Source organism: Schistocerca cancellata, chromosome 1, assembly GCF_023864275.1.
Source record: "Schistocerca cancellata isolate TAMUIC-IGC-003103 chromosome 1, iqSchCanc2.1, whole genome shotgun sequence".
Lineage (NCBI taxonomy): Eukaryota > Metazoa > Arthropoda > Insecta > Orthoptera > Acrididae > Schistocerca > Schistocerca cancellata.
This window is the reverse complement of record NC_064626.1, coordinates 884,844,209-884,870,860: the sequence shown is the minus strand read 5'-3', so window position 1 is coordinate 884,870,860 and position 26,652 is coordinate 884,844,209. Positions and strand designations below refer to the sequence as shown.

General features: G+C 41.3%; 1 protein-coding gene across 1 annotated transcript in view; it reads left to right on the top strand.

The window, feature by feature from the left end:
* LOC126190642 (calponin homology domain-containing protein DDB_G0272472-like) overlaps positions 1-26,652 on the top strand; it is a 1,063,014-nt gene that overhangs the window by 1,028,476 nt on the left and 7,886 nt on the right. Inside the window, 1 exon segment of the mRNA XM_049931066.1 lies at positions 226-356. Coding sequence (XP_049787023.1) covers positions 226-356 — 131 coding nt within the window.

Sequence of the window (26,652 nt, the reverse complement as noted above, 5' to 3'; positions counted from 1 at the left end):
TTAAGTCTGGAATGAGCTATTTTTAAAAATAGTGGAAGTAAAATTTGGGACAAGCTTTGGTCATACTTGCAAATTGACTTCAAGGCACTGATAAGTATTGGCAATGAGAGCTAGTGTTTCCAAATATTTGAAACAGTAAAAACTAGTTTAGTAAGTGAAAAGTGTTTGTGTGTGCATGTGCATTCACCTCCCTACAATTTCTATTTGCAGTGTATTGTGTTTCAGTGCCAGGGCAGTGTGAACCTGACAATGTAGCAGACAGTGGCGAAGATTCTGAAGACGAGTGGAACTACTACAAAATTGAACCTACAGAAAAAGCTGTTAATGTGGAATCTCTTGTGCAGACTAAACAACCAGTAAGTGATAATCAAATTCTTTGTCAATATAAGGAAGGAATATTACAGCTTCTAATAAGTAGAAACAGAAAAGGTTAAGGCTTAATTATAAATGAAAGTAGTGCCGTATACATGTATCTTTCATTAAAATTTTTAAAGTTGTTTTTGGGTAGTCCTGACTGGACCAGAAGTTGGCTATAAGTGTCACAACTGTTCTTAGTTGGATGATTTTTCATTCACATCTTTTTGCTTATTTGCTATATATTTGGCATAGGAGGAATGGGTAGGCTGTCAAGAGGAATTTCAGTACTTTGAACAGTAGATGATAATTTTGTTTATTAATAAGCAAAGGACCCTGTAAATAATCAAACTTGTTTACCATCCACTAGTTTCTCAAACAAACATGCAGATGTACCAGTGAAATTTGTCAAATTTAACTTAAATTTGAAGCAGCTCTAATGCTATGTGTGTAGTATTTTGAAGTGTTTTGACGCTAAAGGGCAATGTACAAATTGCAATGCAGAATACAAACTTTAAATCTTTGGGAACTTGCACCAGTTTCCAGATCTCAGATAATAGTATAGAAAGCAACTGATGGTTTGTCGAAAACAAGGGTGGTCAAGAAATCTACTCATTAGCCGTGCCATAGTGCTTAGACTGTGCTTTTCCACACAGCCATACCACGTTCTTTGAGTGGGAAGAGGGGTAAATGGCGAATGCACTGGATTTGATTGGCATTGAAACTGTACCGCATACAACATATTTTCATATTTGTCAACAACATAGATCACTAATGCAAACTGGCAGTAGTGTTTAATTATTTTTGGCACGCTGGAAACTGTTGACAGATAGAGAACATTTCAGATTTTCACTCGGGTTCCCACATCATGACTTTTTAGTTTCATAATACCCCCCCCCCTCTCTCTCTCTCTCTCTCTCTCTCTCTCTCTCTCTCTCTCTCTCTCTCTCTCTCTCTCTCTCTCACACACACACACACACACACACACACACACACACACACACACACACACACACACACACACACACATTGTGATCAAAATACTTCATTACATTTGCAAACACATTGTTTGGAGGTGTGGAAACTATCAGTGAGGAAAACAAGGTAGACATCCTGGTCAGTTTTAATGTAACATGACCTTAATTAATTAAAAGCCTGTCCAGTTCTCCTTCTGAAACTTTATGTTCACACATTGTCCAGTTTCGGCCTTCGTATTGGGCCATTATGAAGTGCATCTGGAAGTTATACTGTAGAGGAGCAACGTCAAATGAACAGTGCTGACATTTATCTCAACCGCAATTGTGTGTTTGCCACATAGCTTTGTTGGTGACAACACAAGATAGGTAATACTAAATTAAGTTGAAAATGTAAATTTGACTATAGCTTTTTGAGAAGTTAATTACCTGGGAAACTAAAAATGTTAATTAATAAGTCAATGTTCTGTTAGCCTGATTCACTAGCAATGATTTTATCTGTTAGCAGGCTTCTACAAAGAGCAGAAACCCAGGGTTCTACAGATACCCTTTTCCTTGCCATTGTTGCTTCATGTAAAAAAAATGGCATTCTGTTTTGTTCTGTAGCACGTGTATGCACAATGTGATGTATCTGAGTAAATGTCGGTGAAAGGTGCTTCAATAACAGTCCTTCATGGTGTCACATTAGGATCTCAAGGTTTGTTGGAAAAACCTTCAGTGGTGTTGTCCACTTGATAATACAGGGGATTTAAATTCTGGCTTTTGGGAGGTCAAGCTCTAGCTATAAAAAAAAAAGTCTCGACACCAAATTTTATACCCTATGGCTTGTGTGGGGCTGATGTATTGACTTGCTGTTAGACATGTGGAGTCTGATGCCAGTGTTTCCATCCATGATTACATAAACTCAGAATAACATTCAAATATCGTTTCTTGGTGACAGTATAATTGTTGCCTTTTAAAAATTGTTGGCCCTGGATGACCGTTTCTTGACATGATACTTAAACACATGCATACAGGTGTGACATATTCCTCTGACAGCAGAGATGTTAGGGTTGTGTGCAAACCAGCTGCCGTGTGTGATTTTTTTCCATATATTGTAATAAAATATCAGAAAACAATCTGGTTCACCCCACGGTATCATTTTTCGCTGAACACAGAAGCACTGACTCACTTTTCTCTAGCAGTCTTGGAGAGCATTTGTCTTACTTTCAATGTGTAAAGGCATCCACACATGTAGCTCCATGCTTTCTTGACAAGCACGCTTGTGGCAATGTGCTTGAGCAAGCATGCAAATGTTTTACATACAGGTAAAGCATGCTTGTACAAGCATTTTGTTTACCAGAAAAAGTCGAGCTGGCAGCAAGGTTACGAAGAAACAAAAGTGGAATATAGTGATTAAAGAAACAAAAATGATTGCCATATTAAATATTTGCAGTAGACATGCTATGAAAACTATTGAAAGATGGGTGCTTAAGGCTCCATATTCTTGGTACACACTGAAGCAATACATAGTTGAAAGCTTGCACAAGCAAGCATAATTGAAATTCAGTCAAGTGTCAAGCTGCTTGTACAGTCCTCATGCTTGTGCAAGTGTGTCCTACACACACACTCAAGCATGCTTGGGCAAATGTTCTTGTCAGGCACACAGTTAAATGTATGACTGCCTTAAGATTTGTAGTTCAGATAGATTTTAGCAATTCTACGCGCAGTTGGTTTCGACACCTCATTGCAAGTATGCAGAAATCTTCGTTCAACTATTGTGAAGTTGAAATAATAGATGAGACAGGGAGTTAAAGTATGAGGGTGGAATTGGTGAAAGATTGTGGTAGGCCCCCACTAACCTTGTTCTGGCACAGATTCCATGGAGATCAATTTTGGACAGGAGGGTGGCTCCAGGTTAGGAGAAAGAGGCTGCAAGGGAACAGGAGAGCTCTCCCTGGCCAGGCAGGGGTGTTGCATTTGGTACATAGTGATGTGCCATAATTCGTGGTTTGGCCGTAGGAGGGGTAGTACAGCAATAGCATAGAATGTAGGGACAGCAGAGTGCAATGTGTGAGAGTAGGTTGAATGAATTGGGAAACATAAGGAAAGGTGGGTCCGAGACAATTCTGTGAAGAATGAGATCAGGAGGATTCCAGATGGTTGTGAAGATGTAGTTCACTTCTACATAATTCAGAGAAGCTGCTGTTTGGAGGCTTCACGTGGCATGGATTGTGATTCATCCATTAAAGTAAAGAATATCGTGTGCCATGGTATATTCTGCCACTGATCAACTTTGCTCATGGCCACACCTGGGTGGCGGTCATTTAAGTGGACATTGGGTTAATAGTCTTGACAACATAAAAAATGTAGGTTGTAGTGGGAAGAAATTTTTATTTCCTGGACACACTGATGTGTACTTGTAGCTCCTTGCCGAAGAGCAAGTTATTGTGGAACGGGTATGAAATATTAAGTTTCAAAACCAAAGATTGTTTCATGTAATTCATATATGTTTATTAGCAGTAGTAATAATTTTGCCTTCTGAAAATAAGAAAGAGCCATCTATTCTCTCATATTAGTTGTGTGAATGGAGATTTGATATATTAATGGGGACAAGAAAGTTTAAAATGTAGGTGCTTTGTTTTTTTGCTACCAAATGAGGTGTATTGGTAAAGCCAATCAGTTCTCTGGCAACCATTACATAGTGTTTTTCAGATGACTAATGTCCACAAATAAATGGTGGTGTGCACAAATAAATGGTGGTGTGCACAAATAAATGGTGGTGTGCACAAATAAATGGTGGTGTGCACAAATAAATGGTGGTGTGCACAAATAAATGGTGGTGTGCACAAATAAATGGTGGTGTGCACAAATAAATGGGGTGTTAAGTTTCAAGTGACAGTAGCAAGAAGTGCTTGTTAAAGTGTTTCAAAAAATCTAATATAAATCTGAAATCAGAAATTATTTATAACATGTACAGCATTATATGGAAGGGAAATGTGAACAACAAAAAATACTGAGAAAAACAGGATAGCTTTTGAAATTTGGAGCTTCAGAAAAACAGGGAAAGTTGCATGAGTACTTAGAGTAACGAAGGATTAGGTGCTGAAATAATTTGAGTGAAAAAAATTTCATGTACCAGTCCACTAAATTGAAGGGATGTACTTGTAGGATACACCCTGAGGCATCAAATGTTTAATTTGATTATGCAGAGAGAGTCTTAACACAGCATAGGTTAGTGTGGGGAGCTTCATTGAACTGGTGTGTGGTCTGAAGACAACACAACTACTAAGTGGAGAGCAGTGTGGGTATTAATGTGGTAAAGATGGACCAAGGCTTCAATATAAAAGAGTTGAAATTGAGGAGAGAATATTCTGTAAAGTTGCATCAAACCAGACTACTGCATGGCAAAAGCAACTCTTCTCAGAGGGTCAGTGACTATGCAAATTCGTACTTCTGGCCGTGGCCATAATTCATCTGCTCTTATCTATATGTTGTGCATGAGGGCAAATCACACTACATATTGCGGTGGAGATATAATGGGAAATGTATTGACAGACCTCAAGTAGTTCTCTTCACAATTGCACATCTCGTTGACCCACAAAAGGATTCAAATATTCATAAGTCCAGTAATAATTGAAAGCCATGTAGCTACCACTCTTACTTCAAAGTTTATTTTAAGACTGACCACTTTAGTGGAATATGTACAGCATTGGTTCTCTGCAACTTCCTCTGGTAATACCTCCAGCAAGAAAACAATTGTCAGCAGGTCGAAAGAATTTCCTTGGAAACATAGTTCATGTGCTAAGTGAGCCTTATGAAGTTCACTCCATTAACTGAACACTACCTCTACGTAACTAATAGCTCTAAATCCTGGTGTAAGATTCCTTTTCTTAACAAGCACTTGCACTCTCTCAAAAAGGGTACAGTCGGTGAGGAAAACCTTGAAGGTACTGAATTCCATGCCCATTCATGGGACACGCCTTACCAACCCTTTCTAAGCTATCCATACTGACAATACAATTTTTTCAGTAAAAACCATTCATTCACATGATATACACTTCACCACCTCATAGGGTGTCTTGATTAGCCATCTCAACTGCAGGAGGGCTGCCTGCTGACTACATTTTGAGAGCTCCTAACTGATGCACAAAATAATTTAACATTTAGCCCTTTCATACAATCAGCAACACGAGCAGAAGTAGGCTTATTCATGGACCTTCTGCTGCTTCCATTATTAGCGCTATTGTATAGTGAAGCTTCTTGCTGGTTCTTTTAAAAATTTGTTTCCAATGGGGAAATATTATATGCCATGGGAAAATGACTTTCCCTTGAACAGTCTAGTATGACCAGACTACCATACAATTCAGTGATAAGTGAAAAACCAGTCCATTATCTCCAGATTGGTGCCCTACTTGCTCCGGCAACTGGAAAATGGTCGCATAGTCCACTTTAGTGAACAATGCTAGTGCACACAGGCATGGCCAGGAAATGTCACATTTTATATGCCAGTGCCTGCTTAGCAAATCAGAAACATTGACTACTGCTTTTGTTTCACAACACAGCTAGTATACTATCTCACACACATTTATTCATAGTATAATACAGAATAAACTGTTTTGTATAAATAAACTATAGGGCACTTGATCTCTCCAGCTGTGTGTGCATCTGTGTTCGGCTCTCTGTAAGATTCCTTTTGGCATGGTGTTTCTGGGCTGTTTGTTTGTCAGAAGTCATTTTCCTGTTGAGTCTTCTCCTATTGCTCAGGTACACAGGAAGCCATGGGTTGCACACAATCTCACCCACACATTTATACATATACCTTCGTATGCCAGCAATTTGTAACCATTTTCACAAGCCTTTGTGTCGACCCTTGTTACAGGGTCTATCACACTGAGAAATGCAGAATGTTGATTTTCGTGTTTCCGGAATCATGTACACTATATGTCAATTAAAAATCATTTTTGAATAAAATTGGCTGTGATTCTATGCAGATAAATGGATCTTATAATTAAATCCCCCTCCCCCGAGAATTTCTCATCTTTGTCTACGGTGATGATGGAAGCAGAAGAAATGAATTAAAATTTGTGCCACTCGAATCTGGTTTGTCTTGCATACTAGGCAGGAACTCATTGCACCACCATAGCACTATGGTAAACATTTCTGCACAAGCTGCCAAAGTCAAATGTGCTTCCCAGCACACTCTTCAATTCATATCTTCCGTTTATTTTCCCCCTACATTGTCACTGTTGCCAGGGCTCTCTGACATTGGAATACCACCACAGCGTTGGACGTAATGGAGAAGTCCTGTATCATCGGTGATCTTTATAGATCTTATAATTAAATGTTCCCTGAGGCATTTAAGTCTCATCTCTGTCTACGATAATGATGGAAGCAGAAGAAATGAATTAAAATTTATGCCACAGCTGGGATTCAAATGGGGATGTATGAAGATATTAGTTGAAGTTCATGTTGGGGAGGTCACTTGACTTGGGTAGTTTGTGCATAAACATTGACTGTAGTGCTGCGGTTATGTAATGGTTAGCATTTCTGCGTAGTAAGCAAGAAGACCTGGGTTTAGAGTCCTGGCGGTGGCACAAATTCCAATTCATTTCTTCTGCTTCCATCATTATTGCAGTAAATAGGAAAATTGCCCATGATTGGCGGTTTGATTATGCTTCTTTCTCTGTGAAAGTCTAATGAAATAATTTGTTGAAACTAATGTTCAGATTATACCCAACTTGTGTGTTTTGCTTCTGCTCCTATGCTCTTACAATGTTCAGGCAACTAAAACTGACCATCAGGAGGCTCCAAGCTGAGGCTAGTAAAACTGGTTTCGGGTTCTTACCAGAGAAGACTTTCTTTTAACCATGATCATCAAAGTTTTAATGAACCAGAGCTCACAATGAGAACAATATTTTACAAAAACTGGCAGATAAAAGGCTTCAAGTCATTATATTTTAAAATGCCTCATCATAAAGACATGGGGAGCTGACAGTTCTTGCCTCCTGCAGTTTCAGAGGGCATTTGTCAGGTCAATTAGCTTAAGGAGTGTGGCTTACGGTTCAGCTCGTATTTCCTATTTCAGGACGTTAGACACTGTTCACAATGAGAGTATTCGGTTATAGACTGAAGCTTCTTATACCAGCTTGGTTCGTATTGTGTATGGAGTGGCTTGTGAGCCACAGTCTGGATTCTGCAGCACCTCCTCCTGACACAATATACCCTGAAAATCTCAGCGCTGCCTCAGTCATTTGGTGCGGTGATCCACCCTAACTTTGAGTGGTTGTCTAGGAATATTGGCCCCATGTGACAAAGCCATTCAGGATACATGCTACTGACTGTCTCACGGATCTGGATGTATTAGATTTTGGAATACACACAGGGGTGGAACAAGCTGCCACCTTGGTGTCTTCAGAAGGCCAAAATGATTGTAAGCATAGCACAATACAAGAAAAGTTTGAACACTAGATTATGTTTTCACAACTCTTCTTCTTCAATTTTATGTGCATCGCCATTTGTCATTTATACAGTTGGATCCTACTAAACAAATGCCCTCTTCTGTTCAGCTGTTCTCTCTGTTAGGAGAGTTGCACCTTATAGAACAGTTCAAAAATTATGGTGTGGCGTTGTATGGCAGTATGATAGCACTGTAGTGGGTTGAAAGGTATCATGGTGCAAGGTTTCTTGCCTGTTGTAACACACTTAGTGCACTAGAAGCAGTCCATCAAATGTGTTCTGTAGAACTGTTAATTCAGCTCATCCATGACTCCTTACAGTGGCTCAAAAGGTGGTGATCTTTTGCTGGGTACCTGGACACATCAGGATACAGGGAAGCAACATAGCCAACAAAGCCACCAAAGAAGCATGCCGGGATGGTGGTGTACATCAGTGTGCTATTCCCTTGTGTGCTGTCATCTCATCTGATGGACAAATCATGTGTCAGTGGGAAAATGGGATGGGAAATAGTGGTCTCTCAATCGACCATGCTGGCATGGCGGACTTAATGCCAACTGCACCGATGCGAGGAAATGCTGATCGCCATTTTGTGCGTAGCACGTAGCCTTTAACAAGTGATTTCCTGTCACTTTCAATTCAGCATATTTTGACTGTGTGTCTTGTATACTGAAATCAGGGCAGCCCTCAGTTTGGATGGAGATCTGCCCACTGTCATCACCAATACTGACGCCAGTGTCGCTCAGGTTCGGCAGTTTTGTAAACCGTCATTTTGTGTTACAACCTACCCCGTATGTGGTCAGGACATTTGAGTTAAAAAAAAAAAATTAAAAGTTGCAAAGGTTTTTACATTTGAATGGTTCTCCAAATTTAACTCCAGTTTGTCTTTAGAAAATCCATCAAATGTCTCCAACACTCATAAACTTGTTTCACTGTTCCTACTCCTCCAGACCATCTTCTTCCAGACTCTGAATCACACCAGGCAAATACTTGTAGCTGTATCCTGCAAAAGGTCCCAACTTGTAGGTATTTGTTGACTAATTGTTTGACCTGCTTGGTGGGTGCTGTATCCATTGAATGTAGGGCACATATCAAATGAGTAATTTTCAGTTTTCACACAAAATGGCACATCTTATCAAAGTACCCCACATTGTAATGACTGGAAACTGTGGAATGTGGTGCCTTGTCATTTCTTAATGTAAAACTGGATGACTAGGAGACTATCAGAATTTTGAGACCAGCGATGAAGTCGTTTACTCTGAAGTAATTCTCCGTATGTAGATCATGTAATACATGTCACATAGTTGAAGTTGGCGTACATGCCCTTAAATTATTGGAAAGCCAAAAGTGTGTAGTGTGCTTTATCAGTCTCCACAAGCTGATTTTTTTCATGTTTTTTGTGCCCTGGACACAGGTTCACAAGTATCATTGAATAACTGCATCATCATGCAGGCATTTTTCTTCTCAAGTTTGTAAATTTTAAGTCATTGGTTTTACCCATCACCACATACTGGAAAAACCAAGGAATTCAAAATACATCTGTGCAGCTCGTCAGTAGTGCCATCTAAAACAAATCCCACTTCATGTTTGCCAACAGCTGCTTTTATATTCTGTAAAATGATTCTCATAAACTGACCTTTCTCTCAGAATTCTTTGATCTGGTATTGACCTTCGTGTGTACTTCTCAAGAAATGTGAATGCAGGATTGTTTATCTTGTGGATTGGAATTCCTGGCTGGGTTAATGCCATGGCAAGATCCGCACTGAACTCATTCAGTGATCACTGCTTTTCAGATCCAGAGGTGAATGCGTGTAGGAGAGTAGCTTGCTTAAATTTCAACTTGGAATGTTCTTTTAAGGTTATGTATGTTCTGTATGTGCTGGTTTATTCTGTTTCTTTGGTGCTTTCATGAACTGCAATATCCACTTTGCAGAATGATGCTATCAGTTTTGAAACTGTTTAATGCTATTGAAAGTGCACACCTTTTCCTTCTTAACCTTTGGCATGATTTTGTTGTGAAAAATCGATTCTGGTAAAACACTAACATGACCACCAAGACAGTTCACAGTTGATAGGTAGAAACTGTTATACTTGCGCCAGCACAAACTGAATTTAGGTTGCAAACATTGCAGCATCATTGTTAAAATTTTGATTTCACAGCTGCAGGTTGGCCAGTGTTGCTGGGTATGTGAATAATTACTGATGCTTTCCATAAAGTATATTTTAACATTTATTGATCATTGTTGACTTCAGTTTAACAAACTCGTAAGCCTGTCAAAGAAGTAAAGAAAATCCTAATACTTTATAAACGCAGATAAAAATGTGCCTAGTTTATGGTGGCATTTTTTCAAACCAATTACCTTAGACAAAACAATTTTTTTTCTGTCTCCCTGCTAGCCCTGAAGTCACATTCTATGTGACGTATGCTGTGACATTTTCACAAACTTAGTATTCTTCGGGAGGACAACAGTTTAATCCTGCGTCCGGCCATCCTGATTTAGGTTTCCTGCGATTTCTCTAAATCGCTCCAGGCAAATGCCGGGATGGTTCCTTTGAAAGGGCACGGCCGACTTCCTTCCCAATCCTTCCCTAATCCGATGAGACCGATGACCTCGCCGTCTGGTCTCCTTCCCCAAACAACCCAACCCAACTTAGTATTCTTCCTCCTTTTTGTGGTGTAGTGTATTGAATCTCGCTTCATTTGGTATTCTCCCCCTCATGTTGTAATTTATGCACTGACTTATGAAAGTATAACATTTTTCTTACATGTTTCATCATATTTTGTCAGTGCTGTACTTCTCATTTTCTGTAAATGTTTATGTTGACAAGAAGCAGATGTGGCAATCGGGCAATAGTTTTTATGATCACGTTCTGAGCTTTCACTGGAGGCAACAGAGTTCACTACCTTGAAATGGAACATGGCTGTACTAGTCATGTTGGAGTAAGTTGCCACAGTGGCTGGGTTGCTTTAATGAGTAATATGGACAGATTACAGGAAGAATTGATCACCCATTTCACAGCCACTGCAGGATCAAAGTCTCTTCTTAGAGATCTCCATTGGATGTCATTCTCTTGATTGTGAGCTGTGTTTCTCTTTTGTCTTGATTTAAATATCAAAACAGTTTTAAAATGCCTACCAAACATGTTTGTTTTATTGTATTTAAACCTACCTTTCAGTTGTTTCTCTAGCAAATTTTCATTCCATCTTCCCACATCCTTTAAATTTCCAAATATTTTTATTTCGTTCAGCATATTATATCATGCTAATCTTCTCTTCAATAGCTTGTCACATTCCATTTATGTTTAATCACTTTTGTACCTTCGTACCTGCAGCATATTTTTCTGCTTGAGTAAGTACCTTTTTTAAATAACTAACCCTTCATCTTAATCTTTACAGCCATTATTCCCTAAGATGCTAAATTGTTTGCTCAATTTAATTGGTTATGCGTTTTAAAGTAAATTTTTATCTCGTTATAGAGATAAAGGTTGTGTGTGTGTGTGTGTGTGTGTGTGTGTGTGTGTGTGTGTGTGTGTGTGTTTTTTGTCAAATTTGTCACAGAAATGGCAGGCCTCACAAGTATTAGCACTGTGAAGTTTATAACCGCCTCACTCCAGTCGGAGTGGGGATACAGAAAATCGTTTTTCCCAGCACATGGTGTATAGACTGCCCTGCATGACAAGTGGATTGTGTGAAAGCAGTGCAACATTCCTGTCAGGGACAAGAAAAGGTTTTCTATGTCCCCAACATGCATGAAAGGCATGTTGTGCAATGCTGTTGTAGTTTATCAACATCTTTTTACAGGGGCTACATGTGTTAATGGGAATGGCTGGGCAGAGGGTGGTGTTTTTTTGTTTTTGTTTTTTCTTTTTTTGTGGATAGAGAGGGGAGAATGAGATGGACAGATAGAGGGGACAGAGGAGCTGGACATGTTGAGATGGTAGAGGTGGAGGGAGGAAGAGATGTCAGCTATATGTGTGAAATGGATATAAGAGTGAAGCTGCAATGAAAAGCCCAGTGTTTCCTATATCTGTCCAAATAACTTAAGTTTCTTTTAGCTTTTTATGTACTATTACTGTGTATATTATGGACATGTAATCAGTTAAAATTCGGAGGGGGTAAAGAGCAGTCACATTCTGTAGAATTTATTCACTCTGTGATGTAGCCATAGCTACCCATCTCCCCACCTCCCCAACATGAACTGTGGATTTGCCTGTAGAATAGTTTGCGAGGCTCAATATCAACATCTGCAGCTATCTTGTGCAAACTACATGGCAGAGGTTACTTAACCATTGTACCAGTTATTAGTTCATCCCATCCCATTCCATTCACATATCAAGCATAGGGAGAATGGTTGTTTAAACACAGCTCTGTGCACATTGTAATTACTTTAATTTTGTCCTTGTGATCACTATAGGAGCAATACGTACAGGGTGGTTGTATACTTTGAGTCATAATTTAAAGTTAGTGTGTTAAACTTTGTAAGTGGACGTAGATTGCTTGTATCTTAGTGTCTTCCAGTCATGATTCTTCAGCATCCCTGTGACCCCCCCCCCCCCCTGGGATTAAACAGATGTGTGACGGTTCATGCTACCCATCTTTACATACTTCCCCCCACCCCCTTTAGGTCCAAGGGTTAGAAGAGACCCGAGGTATTCCTGCAACTAAAAGGAGTCTCAAATGTTTTGGCCTTTTTTCAAAATTTTCCCTGAGAGCAAGCCAATTGGGGGAGGGAGCCTTACATGGTGCATCGTGTCCATTTTGAGCTGAGATACCTATCGCATCCTTTGTCCACGTGGATCTGCACTTCTGCTCATTCTCCAACTGTCGGGTGAGTTCACCCTCCTCCATCAACTTTACAGTATCGTTTCTACGCTGACGATGATAATGGACTTTGTTGTACCTGATATCCAGCACAGTCGCTAGTCCATTGTAGTGAGGCTGCCATGTACCATTTAGGTTGTAGCCATCTGACCTCGCAGGGATCACTCTTCTGATGGCTGCGCCATTAACTCTCCATGTATGCCAAGGAGCAGATGCCCGTCACCCTGGGGCATCGGGACTCCCGGCAATGGCCATCATGCCAGGTGGCCTTCACTGCGGCTGAAGTACATCATCTCTTGCTGGTGGTCAAGCACCAGCAGTCTCTAAGTGTTCACGGACTCAATTAAACGCACAGAAGTACGACCCCCAAATCGTTCCCTTCCCTGGCCCCAGGCCATGGGAGGAACGTCAGGCTAAGGATGGCAGCAGCTCTTATTTGGCCCGGTACATTGTATGTTAGGTAACTGATGGGGAATCTTTCATGACGAAGCCTCAGTTTTTTGTTGAACGTTTAGAGGACAGGTTTGGATAAGTGGAGGTCTTGTCCAAAATGATATCTGGGTCAGTCTTGATCAAATAGTCATCCTCTGCTGACTCACGGGCGTTAATCGCTTGTGACACACTGGGGATGTTTCTGTAACCATCATGCCCCACAAAAGCTTAAATAAGGTCCACAGTATCATATTTCACAGGGACCTTCTTTTGCAGTCGGACGATGAGGTGTGTGCCAATTTAGAGAGGTGAAGTGCACATTTCGTTATGCATGACCACCAGGGCCCCAAGGGATAAACAGGTTGCCACTGCTGCCTTCATCTTGGCCTTCGAGGGTGATAAATTACCCAAGAATGTCAAGGTGATGGTCTACTGCTGTGATGTAAAGCCCTATATCCCTCCCCCTATGCCGTGCTTGAAGTATTGGAAATTTGGCCATATGTCTTCCCGCTGTACTTCCAGCGTCACATATCTAGATTACGGACGCCCATCACATCCCAATACTCCATGTGCCCCGCCTCCCAACTGTGTCAACTCCGGAGAGCACCATTTGCCTTCCTTGCCTGACTGCAGGATTCTCCAGAAAGAAAGGAAAATCATGGGGTACAAGACACTGGATCAACTGACCTACACTGAGGCTAAGAGGAAATTTGAACATATACATCCTGTACGTATGACATCACCTTATCCTGCCGCTAAAACAGTTCTAGCCCCATCAGCTCTGCCAACCCAGTCACCTCTGAACCAGAAGACTACACCTGCCCCCTTGACAATGGGGGCACTTCCCTCCCTGTTGCTCCTGCACCACCTACTTCAGTCTCACGATGAAGTCATCCTCCAGTAGAATTGCAACAGTTTTTTTTCCACTGCGTGGCTATGACAACTGCTAAGCTGTACCCCCCCTCCCCAACCATTAGGGATATCAGTCCCCACTTCATTGCCAGAGAAGTGTAAGTCTTTTTTGGCTTTTCTCGCAAGGAAGGGGTCCCTTGCATCACTCCATTCTCAGGTATTTGCTAGTGGGAAAGATGCCACCTGCCAGTGGCTGAAGAGCCCAAAAGCAACCGGTTGTAGGGCTTCGCGCTCATCCTCAGTCCCAGAGACTGAATCAGTGAAGTCTTCCCAGCCAGGGAAACCCCAGGAGCAGAGAGAGAAATCCAAAAGGTCCCGAGATCAAGGGAATTGTGGTGGCACCCACACCACCGCTATGTACAAGCTCTGCATCTGTGAATGAGGTGGAGATTCTGGCATCTGCTGAGGACCTAGATCTTGCCGGACCCTCAGAGACCATGGTTATAGACTTCTCAGGCAATAAGTAGGTGGCAGCAGGTGACCCTGAGGCATAAACTCCATGCCTTCTCAGTCTCACGATGAAGTCATCCTCCAGTAGAATTGCAACAGTTTTTTTCCACTGCGTGGCTATGACAACTGCTAAGCTGTACACCTGCTTTCTGCATTGTCTTCCAGGAAAGCTGATTCCCGGCAATACGTACCTCGGCACTGCAGGGCATAAGGGATATTACAGGTTCCGAAGCGACTATATTAGAGTGTCAGTTGGAGTTTGTGTCCTAAACTCAGTCTGTAGTGAAACTGTGCCCCTTCAAACCCCTCTTGAAGCTGTGGCTGTGAGAATAAGGATGAGTCATGAAATAACTGTTTGCAACGTATGTCTTCCTCCAGATGGTGCAGTACCCCTGAACGCATTGGCTGCACTAATTGGTTAGCTCCCTAAACCTTTCCTATTTTTGGAAGATTTAACACTCGTAACCCCCTTGTGGAGTGGCACAGTTCTTACCGGCCAAGGCAGAGATGTCGAAAATTTACTGTTACAACTGGACCTCTGCCTCTTAAATACTGGGGCCGCCACACATTTCAGTGTGACACATGGCACATTATTCGGCAGTCCTGGCCTCCTCCCAGCTATCCACTGGAGAACACATTACGACCTGTGTGGTAGTGACCACTTCCCCATCTTCCTGTCACTGCCCATGCATCAGGCCCACAGACACCTGCCCGGATGGACTTTAAACAAGGCAGACTGGGAAGCCTTCACCTCTGCTGTCACCATCTCCCCCCCACATGGTAACATCGATGTGGTGGTTGAGCAGGTAACGACGACGATCCCTCATTCTTTAGTGAGGCCCCCGGTGAAAGACAGTCCGTTGGTGGTCGCTGAGGCAATTAAGGTGTGACGGTAAGCTCTACAGCAGCATAAGTGGCACACTTCCCTGGAGCATCTCATAGCCTTTAAACGACTCGGCACCCGCGTTTACCATCTCATCAAAAGGCAGAAACAGGAGTGCTGGGAGAGGTATATGTCAACCATTGGGTGCCATACATCACCTGGCCAAAGATCAAACGAGTTTTTTTGGTACCAGACCCCAACAGGTGTTCCCAATGTTAACATAAATGGCGTGTTAGCTGCAAACATAACTGCTGAGCGCTTTGCTGAGCACTATGCTCACGCCTCTGTGTCGGAGAATTACCCCCCCAGCCTTTTGCACTCTCAAACGGTAGATTGAATGGAAAGTCCTCTTGTTCACTAAACACCACAGTGAACCCTATAACACCCCATTTACAGAGTGGGAGCTCCTAAGTGGCCCTGCACATTCCCCCAACACAGCTCCTGGGCCCAATCGGATCCACAGTCAGATGATTAATCATCTCTTGTTTTACTAAAAGCAACATCTTGTGATCTTCAACCCGATCTGGTGTGATGGCATCTTTCCAGCACACTGGCAGGAGAGTGCTATCATGCCAATGCTAAAACCCGGCAGAAACCTGCTTGATGTGGATAGCTATCGGCCCATCAGCCTCGCCGATATTTTTTGTAAGCTGCTGGAATGTATGGTGTGTCGGTGGTTGGGTTGGGTCCTGGAGTCACGTGGCCTACTGGCTCCGTGCCAGGGCGGCTTCCACCTGGGTCACTGTACTGCTGATAATCTTGTCCCTCGAGTCTGCCATCCGAACAGCCTTTTCCAGATTTTGATTTATGAAAAGCGTATGACACCACCTGGCGACATCATATCCTTGGCACATTATACGAGTGGGGTATCAGAGGCCCCCTATAGAGTGTTATTCAGAATTTCCTGTCGCTTCATACTTTCCATGTCCAATTTGGTGCCTCCAGTAGTCCCCCTACCCCCTTCTCCTCATTTCCAGGAGAATGGGGTCCCACAGTGTATCTCTATTTTTAGTGGCCATTAACAGTCTAGTGGCAGCTCTCACCATTCTGTATGCACACAACTTCTGCATTTCGTACTGCTCCACCAGTACTGGTGTTGCTGAGCGGCACCTTCAGGGAGCCATCCACAAGCCGCAGGCGTGGGCTCTAGCCCACAGCTTTTTCTGCCGCGAAGTCATGTGTTAAGCAATTCTGTTGGTGTCACACCGTTGATCCAGAACCTTAACTTTACCTGACTGTAGTGGAGACGTATCAATTTTTGGGACTGGTTTTCGATGCCCAATTGACTTGGCTTCCTCACTTTTGTCAGCTTAAGCGAAAGTGCTGGCAGCACCTCAATGCCTTCCACTGCCTGAGCAACATAAACTGTGGAGCAGATCGTTGTACGCTGCTGCAGCTATATAGAGCCCTTGCTCAATCCCGCCTTGACTGTGGGAGTCTGGTTTATGGTTCAGTGGTGCCCTCAGCATTGCGTTTACTCGACCATGTGCACCACAGTGGAGTTCGCCTAGCAATGGGGGCTTTTAGGATGAGTCTGGTGACCAGCATCCTTGCGTAGGCTAGAGTCCCTACATTGCAGTTCCGGCGTGCACAACTACTCGCCAGTTACATTGCACACGTTCATAGTTCTCCTGTGCATGCGAATTATCGTCTCCTTTTCCCATCCAAGGCAGTGCATCTCTTGCATTGGCGGCCCAGGTCAGGGCTTACAATTGCAGTTTGCGTCCAATCCCTTCTATTAGAACTGGAGTCCTTGCCTTTACCATCTGTACTTGAGATCCAATCGCGTACACCTCCATGGTGTACACCTAGGCTGTGGCTTTGCCTGGACCTTTTACATGGCTCAAAAGACTCGGTTCACCCCAAGACTCTCCACTGTCACTTCATCTCGATTCTTGATGTGATGTGTACTGAGGCCATAAGTGGTTTACACTGACAGCTCCATGGCTGATGGTCACGTGAGCTTCGTGAATGTCTATGGAAGACGTATTGAACAGCATTCCTTGCCCGGTGACTGCAGTGTTTTCACTGCTGAACAGGTGGTTGTATTTAGTGTTCTTGAGCACATTTGTTCATGACCTGGGGAGTCGTTTCTTCTGTGTACGGACTCCTTGAGCAGCCTACAAGCTATCGACCAGTGCTACCTTGTCATCCTTTGGTAGCGATCATCCAGGAGTCCATCTGTCCTGGGAAGGTCCGGTCATTCAGTGATGTTTGTGTGGACCCCAGGACACGTCTGAATCCCAGGCAACGAACTTGCTTACAGGCTGCCCACACAGGATACATGGAAACCGCTTGTGGAGATTGGCATTCCAATAACTGACCTGCATTCGTTTTTACGTCGCGAGGTTTTTCAGCTTTGTCTCAGCACGCACAACAAACTGCGTGCCACTAAGGTGACTACGAATGTGTGGCAGTCCTCCATGCGGCCTCGAAAGGGTTTCAGGATGTCTGTGAGAGTTTTAAGTGTGTGTTTTTTTTTTTTCCGGAATCCAGGCTGGTTGATACTGAGGAGGTTGTTATTCTATAGAATGCCTCATTACATTTGAGCTCAGAATATGTTCTAAGATTCTACAACAAATGTATGTTTGATGGTAGTCTCGTTACTTCTGGTACCCTTATTGTGGACAGGTGGGACATGGGTTTTCTTCGAACTATTGAGCATGATTATGTTAAAGGGACTTCTCGTAGATGGTTAAGATAGGGTAACTCAGCTGCAAATTAATGTAGGTATTTCATATCAATATAGGTATTCCATCAGGGTGCACACAAGAGCTAAGCTGTACTATTGGTGCAGCAATATCTCGGGCATATTTAGAGGTCACTTAAATATATTTACCTTAGCTCTGGTGGTGGTGGTGGTGGTGGTGGTGGTGGTGGTGGTGGTGGTGGTGGTAGTAGTAGTAGTAGTAGTAGTAGTAGTAGTAGTAGTAGTAGTAGTACCCTTGCCAGTGTTTCTGGAGGTCTTGGAAGCAAACAGAGAAATTTTCAAATGTGATACTTGTGAGCTCATTTGTCACAGCTTGTTGGATGTTTTCTTCATTACCTTTTCGCTTGTGGAAATGAGAAGAAATCGTAAGGAGAGGGGTCAGGCAACTATAGTGGATGTGGGAATTGCAATAACAAATTGGTTGGGTGCTTGGTAACACACAAAGCAGTTTGGGTTCTTGCATTGCCATGCAGTAAGAACCAGTCTTGAGAATGCCACAAATCAGTGTGGAGACAACAAATTGCTTGTTGCAAATGTTTTAAGACTTCGATGAAAAGAGTTTGGTTCACTGTTTGATCTGGAGGAACTTACTCATAGTGAGCTAACAGTTTACTATAAAAAAAAGGGCTACATACTATCTTCGTTCTTGAAGGTCATCTTTTTTACTTTTTTTTGGAGGCTGGTTATCCAGGATTCTGCCATTGAGAACTTTGAAGGTTTATGTGCTTTTCATAGTGGTAGCATCAACTTTCTTCCCCAACTGTAATCTCCGAGAGAAATGTGGGATCATGTTTGGCTGTACCCAGTAGTTCAGCAGAAATTCTTCATCTTTTCTCTTTCTGTTTATCTATTAGTGTGTTGGGGGAGTAGTTTTGGATTAAGTTTCCATTTCCCTAAATCTTTATGTAAGATCTTATGCCACATATCACAATTCAAATTAAATTCTTTTGGTGTCGCAAGCACAGTGACATGACAGTCTTCTTGCAATAATTGCCTTACACTCTCAAAGTATGCATTAGTATGTGCTTTAGAAGGGCAACCCTGTCTGAGATTGTCTTGAATGTGACTCCTTGAAAGTGCCTCCCATGGATATGCTTGCTTAATCATTGTCTATGTTTCATAGGGGTGTTCCTAAGCTTCACACAGACCTTAATGTTCACTCTTCGCTCACAATCAGCATTGATTGTCTCAGCTTAACTAATGCACCAAGAACCTAAGCAGTGTGTTGCTAAGCACAACCTAGCCACCTTGTGAGTTTGTGCGGAAATGTGGCCAAGGTAATTTCAAGGATGCACACATACCTGATAATATAAAAAAAATTCTTTTTAGTATTGCAAACTTAGAATTAAAAAACTATCCTGCAAATTTCCTGACAGCGGGAGTATGTAGTTCCCAAAGAGGGTAGCAACCTTTCCAGTAATTAATTACTGGGCAGGTCTGGATTATTTATTGATCTTCTAATATTTTTAACCATAGCTTTGCTGATTTGGTATTCTGAATGGCTGAAAGGTCAGGTAAACTCATAATGGCACCAAACACAAAATCAGATAAAAGTGATGCAGGAGTAGATCTAATACTGAATAAGAACATAGGAATAGAAGTGAGGTACTGCAAACAACAATGTAAACACATTATTACAGCAAAGATATATATATATAGAACACGCACCCATGACAGTTGTATAGTAGTACTAGCTCCACAGATTATGGAGAGAAGGAAAAATGTGTGGTGAAATGGAAGACATATTATAGTATGTTAAAAGGGTCAAAAATTTGTGGTGATTTGGGGGGGGGGGGTGGAGACTGGAATCTAATATTAGGAAATGGAAGAGAAGGAAAAACAGAATATCAATGGGGAAAGGAATTACATGGAAGCTGTCTAATAGAATTTTGTGCAGAGACCAATTAAATCATAAAAGAAGATTGTATACATAGAAAAGATATAGGATTACCACTGGTTGTTGCTGACTGAATCAAAGGAAGTGAATGCAATAGAAAACAAATGGGTAGTATCAAATGAAGCTGGCAAAAAAGAGCGCACAGAAGTGTAAATGTTAATTTGCACAAAGTGCAAAATGTCAAATAAAGAGTGGCTAGATGGGGAAATATAAAGGCGTAGACGCGGAGCTGTCGAATGGGAAACGCAGACGGTGTGCAAAAGAAAATTACACCTTTCAAGGAATGAGAAGCAGGACATAAAGCTCTGACAAAAAATATAAGGATAAAAGATGGAGGAAATTTAGATTGTCTGTAGAAAGAACTGAAACTAGAAGACAATATTTGGAAAGTGGGAGCAAGTGGTTGTAGAGTAGGTAGGAGAAATTATATTGTAAGAATGATTTGGCAGAGCACTGAATCGCTCAAGTCTAAACATTGCACCAGTAGTACGAATCATCCCTCAGAATTACAAATTTCCTTGGGAGAAAAATTCTCTCTTGGTATGCAAGGTGCAAGTAAAGTTCCGACCCTTTCAAGGGGCTCAAGACTCTTCAGCTGAGCATGGTGCCCCCAAGCTATTGCAACACCTACTTCCTTTCCTGTGCTGCAGTCTCTTATTGGACCATTCTTCCTGCTCTTACTTATAGTGCCAGCCTTCGATGTCAACCTGGGTGTTGTCTAGGTTCTGGCATCTTTGGAATATTCTTTCATTCTTTTGGCTGTAATTTGTGATCTTCTTTAAGGTTTGACCTTGGAAAACTGTTCTTCAGTAGTGTGGGCCAACTAGGGAAGAGCAGCTTAAACAGCATCTACTGGATAGATTATTTAAGATCTGTGCACAGTACATGCATAGGCTCTTCAATGGGCTTCAAAGCCAATGCCATTACCGGATGTGTTGGAGTTACATACCAATTCGATTTAGCCCCGACAATGCAGGGATAACACTGCTGATGCCCTAAGATGCTAGCTCCCCACACGTCAAGGAATAGATGGCAGTCTTTCTGAGGGGTCTGTGGCCGAGTGGCATCTGTGGGGAGAACCCTTGCTCAGAGTAGGTGCCATCAAGGTGGACAAGAAATGTATTAAATTACATTGGAACAATGGTCGTTATAATCCAGCTCTCTTTAGGCCGGAATTGAAACTACAATGTTGGCAGTTACAACCTTACTGCTTTCCCTACCATGGTTACCCCCATGGGAAGAGACGTAAGCCAGACGTCTTAAGAGTGAAACAATTTATCCAATATTTAGTATGTACCTGAACTGATGGGATACTTTAATTGCAACAAGCTGTTATTTTTTGTGGAACATGTTGAAGGTAAAATTGAAGTTGATTCATTGGGAAAAACAACAAAATGGATAGTTGTTGATAAATGCCACCTCTGTTGGGAAATCTGCAGTTCTTAAAGCATGCAAACATCTGGGTGATGTAGCAGCGTTACTACCACAGATATGGGTTTGAATGAATGTGGACCAAGGAATTGTCTTACACTGAGACCTTGTGCTACAAGTAGAATAACTGTGGGCTAATCTCGAGTGACAAGGTGTACATTTTGTCAGATACATTCAGAAAGGTCCAAAGGATAATAGAATAACTAAGGGTGCCAGCTTAGCTTTTGACAGGAATGTCCTCCCAGAAAAAGTAATGGTGTACAGTGCAGGGTGGACTAAGTGTGGTAACTGCAGATGATCACTGCACGAAGGTGGTCCTAGTGAACAATCAACATTGTGTTTCAGATTCATGGGTCCTCCTCCTTCCATATACAGTGATTTGCCCAATTTTCAATAAATAATAGGAAATACAAGAATATAAATGTATTGAGCACCTGTCATATACTGAGGTGCATAAAAAATGGATGCCTCCATTCTGTTGATCATGTGAAAGTCATAGCCATCACTCCTGAGGCCAGATACCTGCTGAAGGATGGCAACATGTGGGTCCCAGGGTTGTCTGCTTTTCATCTGTCCCCATGCTTGCAGATAGGTCCTTGCAAGAATCCTAGCCACCAGTGGCGGCGGCGGCCTCCTCTCGCCCCCTCCCCCCCCCCTCCCCTGTCCTCCAGATTCCCAACATTGTTAGATTCTGAACCATTGTTCATTGACGTTGGGGTGCAGGCAGTGATCGTGGGGTGTGACCAGTTCTCCTGGATGCCTGTACTATGTGATGATTCGGTGGAACTGAAATGAATATTTCTCACCTGCTGGACCTACATCTTATTTCCTCCTGTCCAGCAATTTATGTTGTTCTTAAAAAGGCGCTTCACTGATCAGTTCCCACCGCTCCTTGGTTGTTATGCACACTGCTGGAACTGTGCAAGCCCTGAGAGGGCATCTGGAGGTATCTGTACATTGGTTTGTACAGATGTAATCAGTGAGTGGATTCCCCTTGGTACCATGTTAGAAGTAAAAGCAGTGATAGTGAAAACGGCCTCAGTGATCACCCACCTTGCAACATTTACATTCCTCCAGGCAGGCCACTTATATTGAGTGAACCACCTTATTCCAACAACCCCCCCCCCCCCCTTACCGAGTGGCAGCTGATGTGACAACACTGTAGTGCCAAGTGACAGATGTCAACTAGAAAGTAATTTCAAGTGCACTGTAAGGAGTCTTCTCCTTGGGAATGTATGCCTTTTCAACCCAGGTGTGGGCAAAGCTCTGTAGTATCTGGATTGCCAAGGATCAACTATTTGTTGTTGAAGTGCCTGTTCTTGGCCCCAAGTTGGGTACCAAATGAAGTGGCTCTTACGGAGGAGTATATTTATTTATTTATTTATTTATATTTTTCTCATTTGTTCGATGTCCTTAAGAACACACTTGAATGTAATTGTGTGGTCCAATATGCAAAAATTATTAAATGATTTTACTTGAAATCTTATCATTCAAAAAGATTTAAATATACACTTTGATTTTTGACTTCTGAGTTATTTAACTATTTTTGAAAATCATTTCAAAATTGGTTTTACTTTTACGTAACTCACAACTGAGCAGTAAAATCATCAAACATAATGGACAGATTTACTTCCAAGAATATTACTGGAGAATGAAAATATAACAGTATTATAATTAGACTTGGCATATTTGTACTCAAATATTGAAATTATTGAGGTCCCATACAATATTCGAAGAATACTCCTCTTACTTATAAAAATGCAGTAAATGAAGCAGGCAAAAAGGAATACAAACGTCTCAAAAATGAGATCGACAGGAAGTGCAAAATGGCTAAGCAGGGATGGCTAGAGGACAAATGCAAGGATGTAGAGGCTTATCTCACTAGGGGTAAGATAGATACTGCCTACAGGAAAATTAAAGAGACCTTTGGAGATAAGAGAACCACTTGTATGAACATAAAGAGCTCAGATGGAAACCCAGTTCTAAGCAAAGAAGGGAAAGCAGAAAGGTGGAAGGAGTATATAGAGGGTCTATACAAGGGCGATGCACTTGAGGACAATATTATGGAAATGGAAGAGGACGTAGATGAAGATGAAATGGGAGATACGATACTGCGTGAAGAGTTTGACAGAGCACTGAAAGACCTGAGTCGAAACAAGGCCCCCGGAGTAGACAACATTCCATTGGAACTACTGACAGCCTTGGGAGAGCCAGTCCTGACAAAACTCTACCATCTGGTGAGCAAGATGTATGAAACAGGCGAAATCCCCTCAGATTTCAAGAATATAATAATTCCAATCCCAAAGAAAGCAGGTGTTGACAGATGTGAAAATTACCGGACAATCGGTTTAATAAGCCACAGCTGCAAAGTATTTACAATTTGTATAGAAACCAAATGGCAGTTATAAGAGTCGAGGGTCACGAAAGAGAAGCAGTGGTTGGGAAGGGAGTAAGACAGGGTTCTCCCTGATGTTATTCAATCTGTATATTGAGCAAGCAGTGAAGGAAACAAAAGAAAAATTCGGAGTAGGTATTACAATCCATGCAGAAGAAATAAAAATTTTGAGGTTCGCCGATGACATTGTAATTCTGTCAGAGACAGCAAAGGACTTGGAAGAGCAGTTGAACGGAATGGACAGTGTCTTGAAAGGAGGGTATAAGATGAACATCAACAAAAGCAAAACAAGGATAATGGAATGTAGTCGAATTAAGTCGGGTGATGCTGAGGGAATTAGATTAGGAAATGAGACACTTAAAGTAGTAAAGGAATTTTGCTATTTGGGAGCAAAATAGTTGATGTTGGTCGAAGTAGAGAGGATATAAAATGTAGAGTGGCAATGGCAAGGAAAGCGTTTCTGAAGAAGAGAAATTTGTTAACATCGAGTATTGATTTTAAGTGTTAGGAAGTCGTTTCTGAAAGTATTTGTATGGAGTGTAGCCATGTATGGAAGGGAAACATGGACGATAAATAGTTTAGACAAGAAGAGAATAGAAGTTTTCGAAATGTGGTGCTATAGAAGAATGCTGAAGATTAGATGGGTAGACAACATAACTAATGAGGTGTTGAATAGGATTGGGAAGAAGAGAAGTCTGTGGCACAACTTGACTAGAAGAAGGGATCGGTTGGTAGGACATATTCTGAGGCATCAAGGGATCACCAATTTAGTATTTGAGGGCAGCGTTGAGGGTAGGAATCGTAGAGGGAGACCAAGAGATGAATACACTAAGCAGATTCAGAAGGATGTAGGTTGCAGTAGGTACTGGGAGATGAAGCTTGCACAGGATAGAGTAACATGGAGAGCTGCATCAAACCAGTCTCAGGACTGAAAACAACAACAACAACATCATATGGATAAAGTTACCTTAGTCACATAAAAATAGTACTCACTGCGCGCACATACTACGCACACATGCAGTTGACATTAGGACAATCACTGTGCTTAGACACCTCTACCACATCTTCATGCCTTCATCTCCACCGACGAGAAGAGTCCTTTCCCATATGATGATCGGGATTCTGAACTAGGAAAAAAATGGGACATTTATATTATGCATTACCTATCTTGGATGTAAGATTTTCATATAAAAATCATTCCATTATAATTCTATATTTTAATGTACATGTTTTTCAGAAGGCACTTTTTAGCTACTCTGTCCGAAGTTCCCTAATTTATGTTATGTAGTGTGCATTAAAAGGTGAATTGCTTGACAATTCTGTAAGTAAAAATTGCATCTTTTATATCCTTGGGCATACTATTAAACAACTGTAGTTCCCTTTAGAAAATACTGCTTACAAGTCATTTTTGTCTTTCTCGGTATTTGAGTGTCTGGAATGGCATTTGTTCTGAATGCTCAAATGTTTCACTTAATATTCCTATGACCCTTTGGTGTAGTTCGAAAATTTCCATTTTGTGCACTAGATTGCCAGAAAAGAATCCCATAGTTATGAATAAAGTATAAATAGGAATTGTTTATCACCCCAAGGCAGTGGCTGTTATGCACGGATGGTCACCATTAAAGAGTATAACATGCTAATGATATTTTCTCTGCCAATATCTTAAAGTTCATTCCATGCCAATTGACTGTCAGTGTTCATCCAAAAAAATTTGTTTGCTACCGTCTATAGATTTATCATGTATCCTTCATAACGATCATTTTCTGTCTAAATAGAAATTATTTTTCTTTGTACTAAATGCTAACTTATTACACATTGTTCAGTTATGCACATCCTTAAAGGATCCATTTGCCATCTGTCAGCAGTTTTATTAATTCATCAGTGACTTTAATGTTACTCTCATTAATAAAGAAAATTTTCTCAATGTCTTAAATTATCTGCAACATATTGATGGATACAGGGTAACAGAGGAAGAATGGTTAGTATTCAAGGATACGACAAGAATGGTCATTCAAAGCAAATTGTAGTAAACATGGGCTCTAAAATGCATATCTTAAAAATTACGAGGACTTCAGTTGGAGAAATGATCCATAGTAGCAAAGGTGAAAAAGTGCTTATAGGTCTTAAACATTTAGAATACACATGTACTAGACATTTATGCTTCGAATGAACATTTATCATATTTCTGAATATTGACCATTCCTCCCGAGACACCTTGTGCACAGGGTGATTCGCGAAGGTATGCAAATATTTTAATATGTTACTCTACAAGTAAAACTAAAGAAAAAAGTTCATATAAACCTAGGCCACAAATGTTTAGTTACGGAGCTACGGCTAATAAGATTTTGCCTGAAATTTAGCAACTTCAGTAATATGAAACTGTTGCAAAACTGTAAGAGGTTGAAGTAAAGGGTGTAGAAAAATTTCTGCTTCCAGTCACAGTAAAAGATTATTTATTCATCACACAACTGGTTTCGGGCTTGGGCCCTTTCTCAGGTGTTTATACATTCATGTACATGTTAATATTGCTGGAGATCAATAAAGATCCATTGTTAAAATTACTCTGTGGTGATAGTTTTTCCACTTAGGTGCACATTTGTCATCTTTCTCACATCCATATTTCAGTTTTATAAAATTTAGCTGTATATTTCACTGTTGTGATGTGCACTTGTTAAATACACTTTTACATACAAACATGTAGGCTTTGGTCAAAGAATGTAGATGTAGGTGTAAAGATGTTGCTCATACAGGAGCATGTAGCTTATAGTCAAAGAACTTAGACATAGGAAGTGCAAGGATGTTACACATATAGGAACTTAAAAAGCTATTCTAAATTGCTAAGTTTTTGATACACATTATGAAACTTTTTATCCACATTTTTGTCGGAACGTAGATCTAGGAAGTAAAATGATGTGATTTCATATATATAAAGTTCTTGGACAAAAATGTGGATAAAA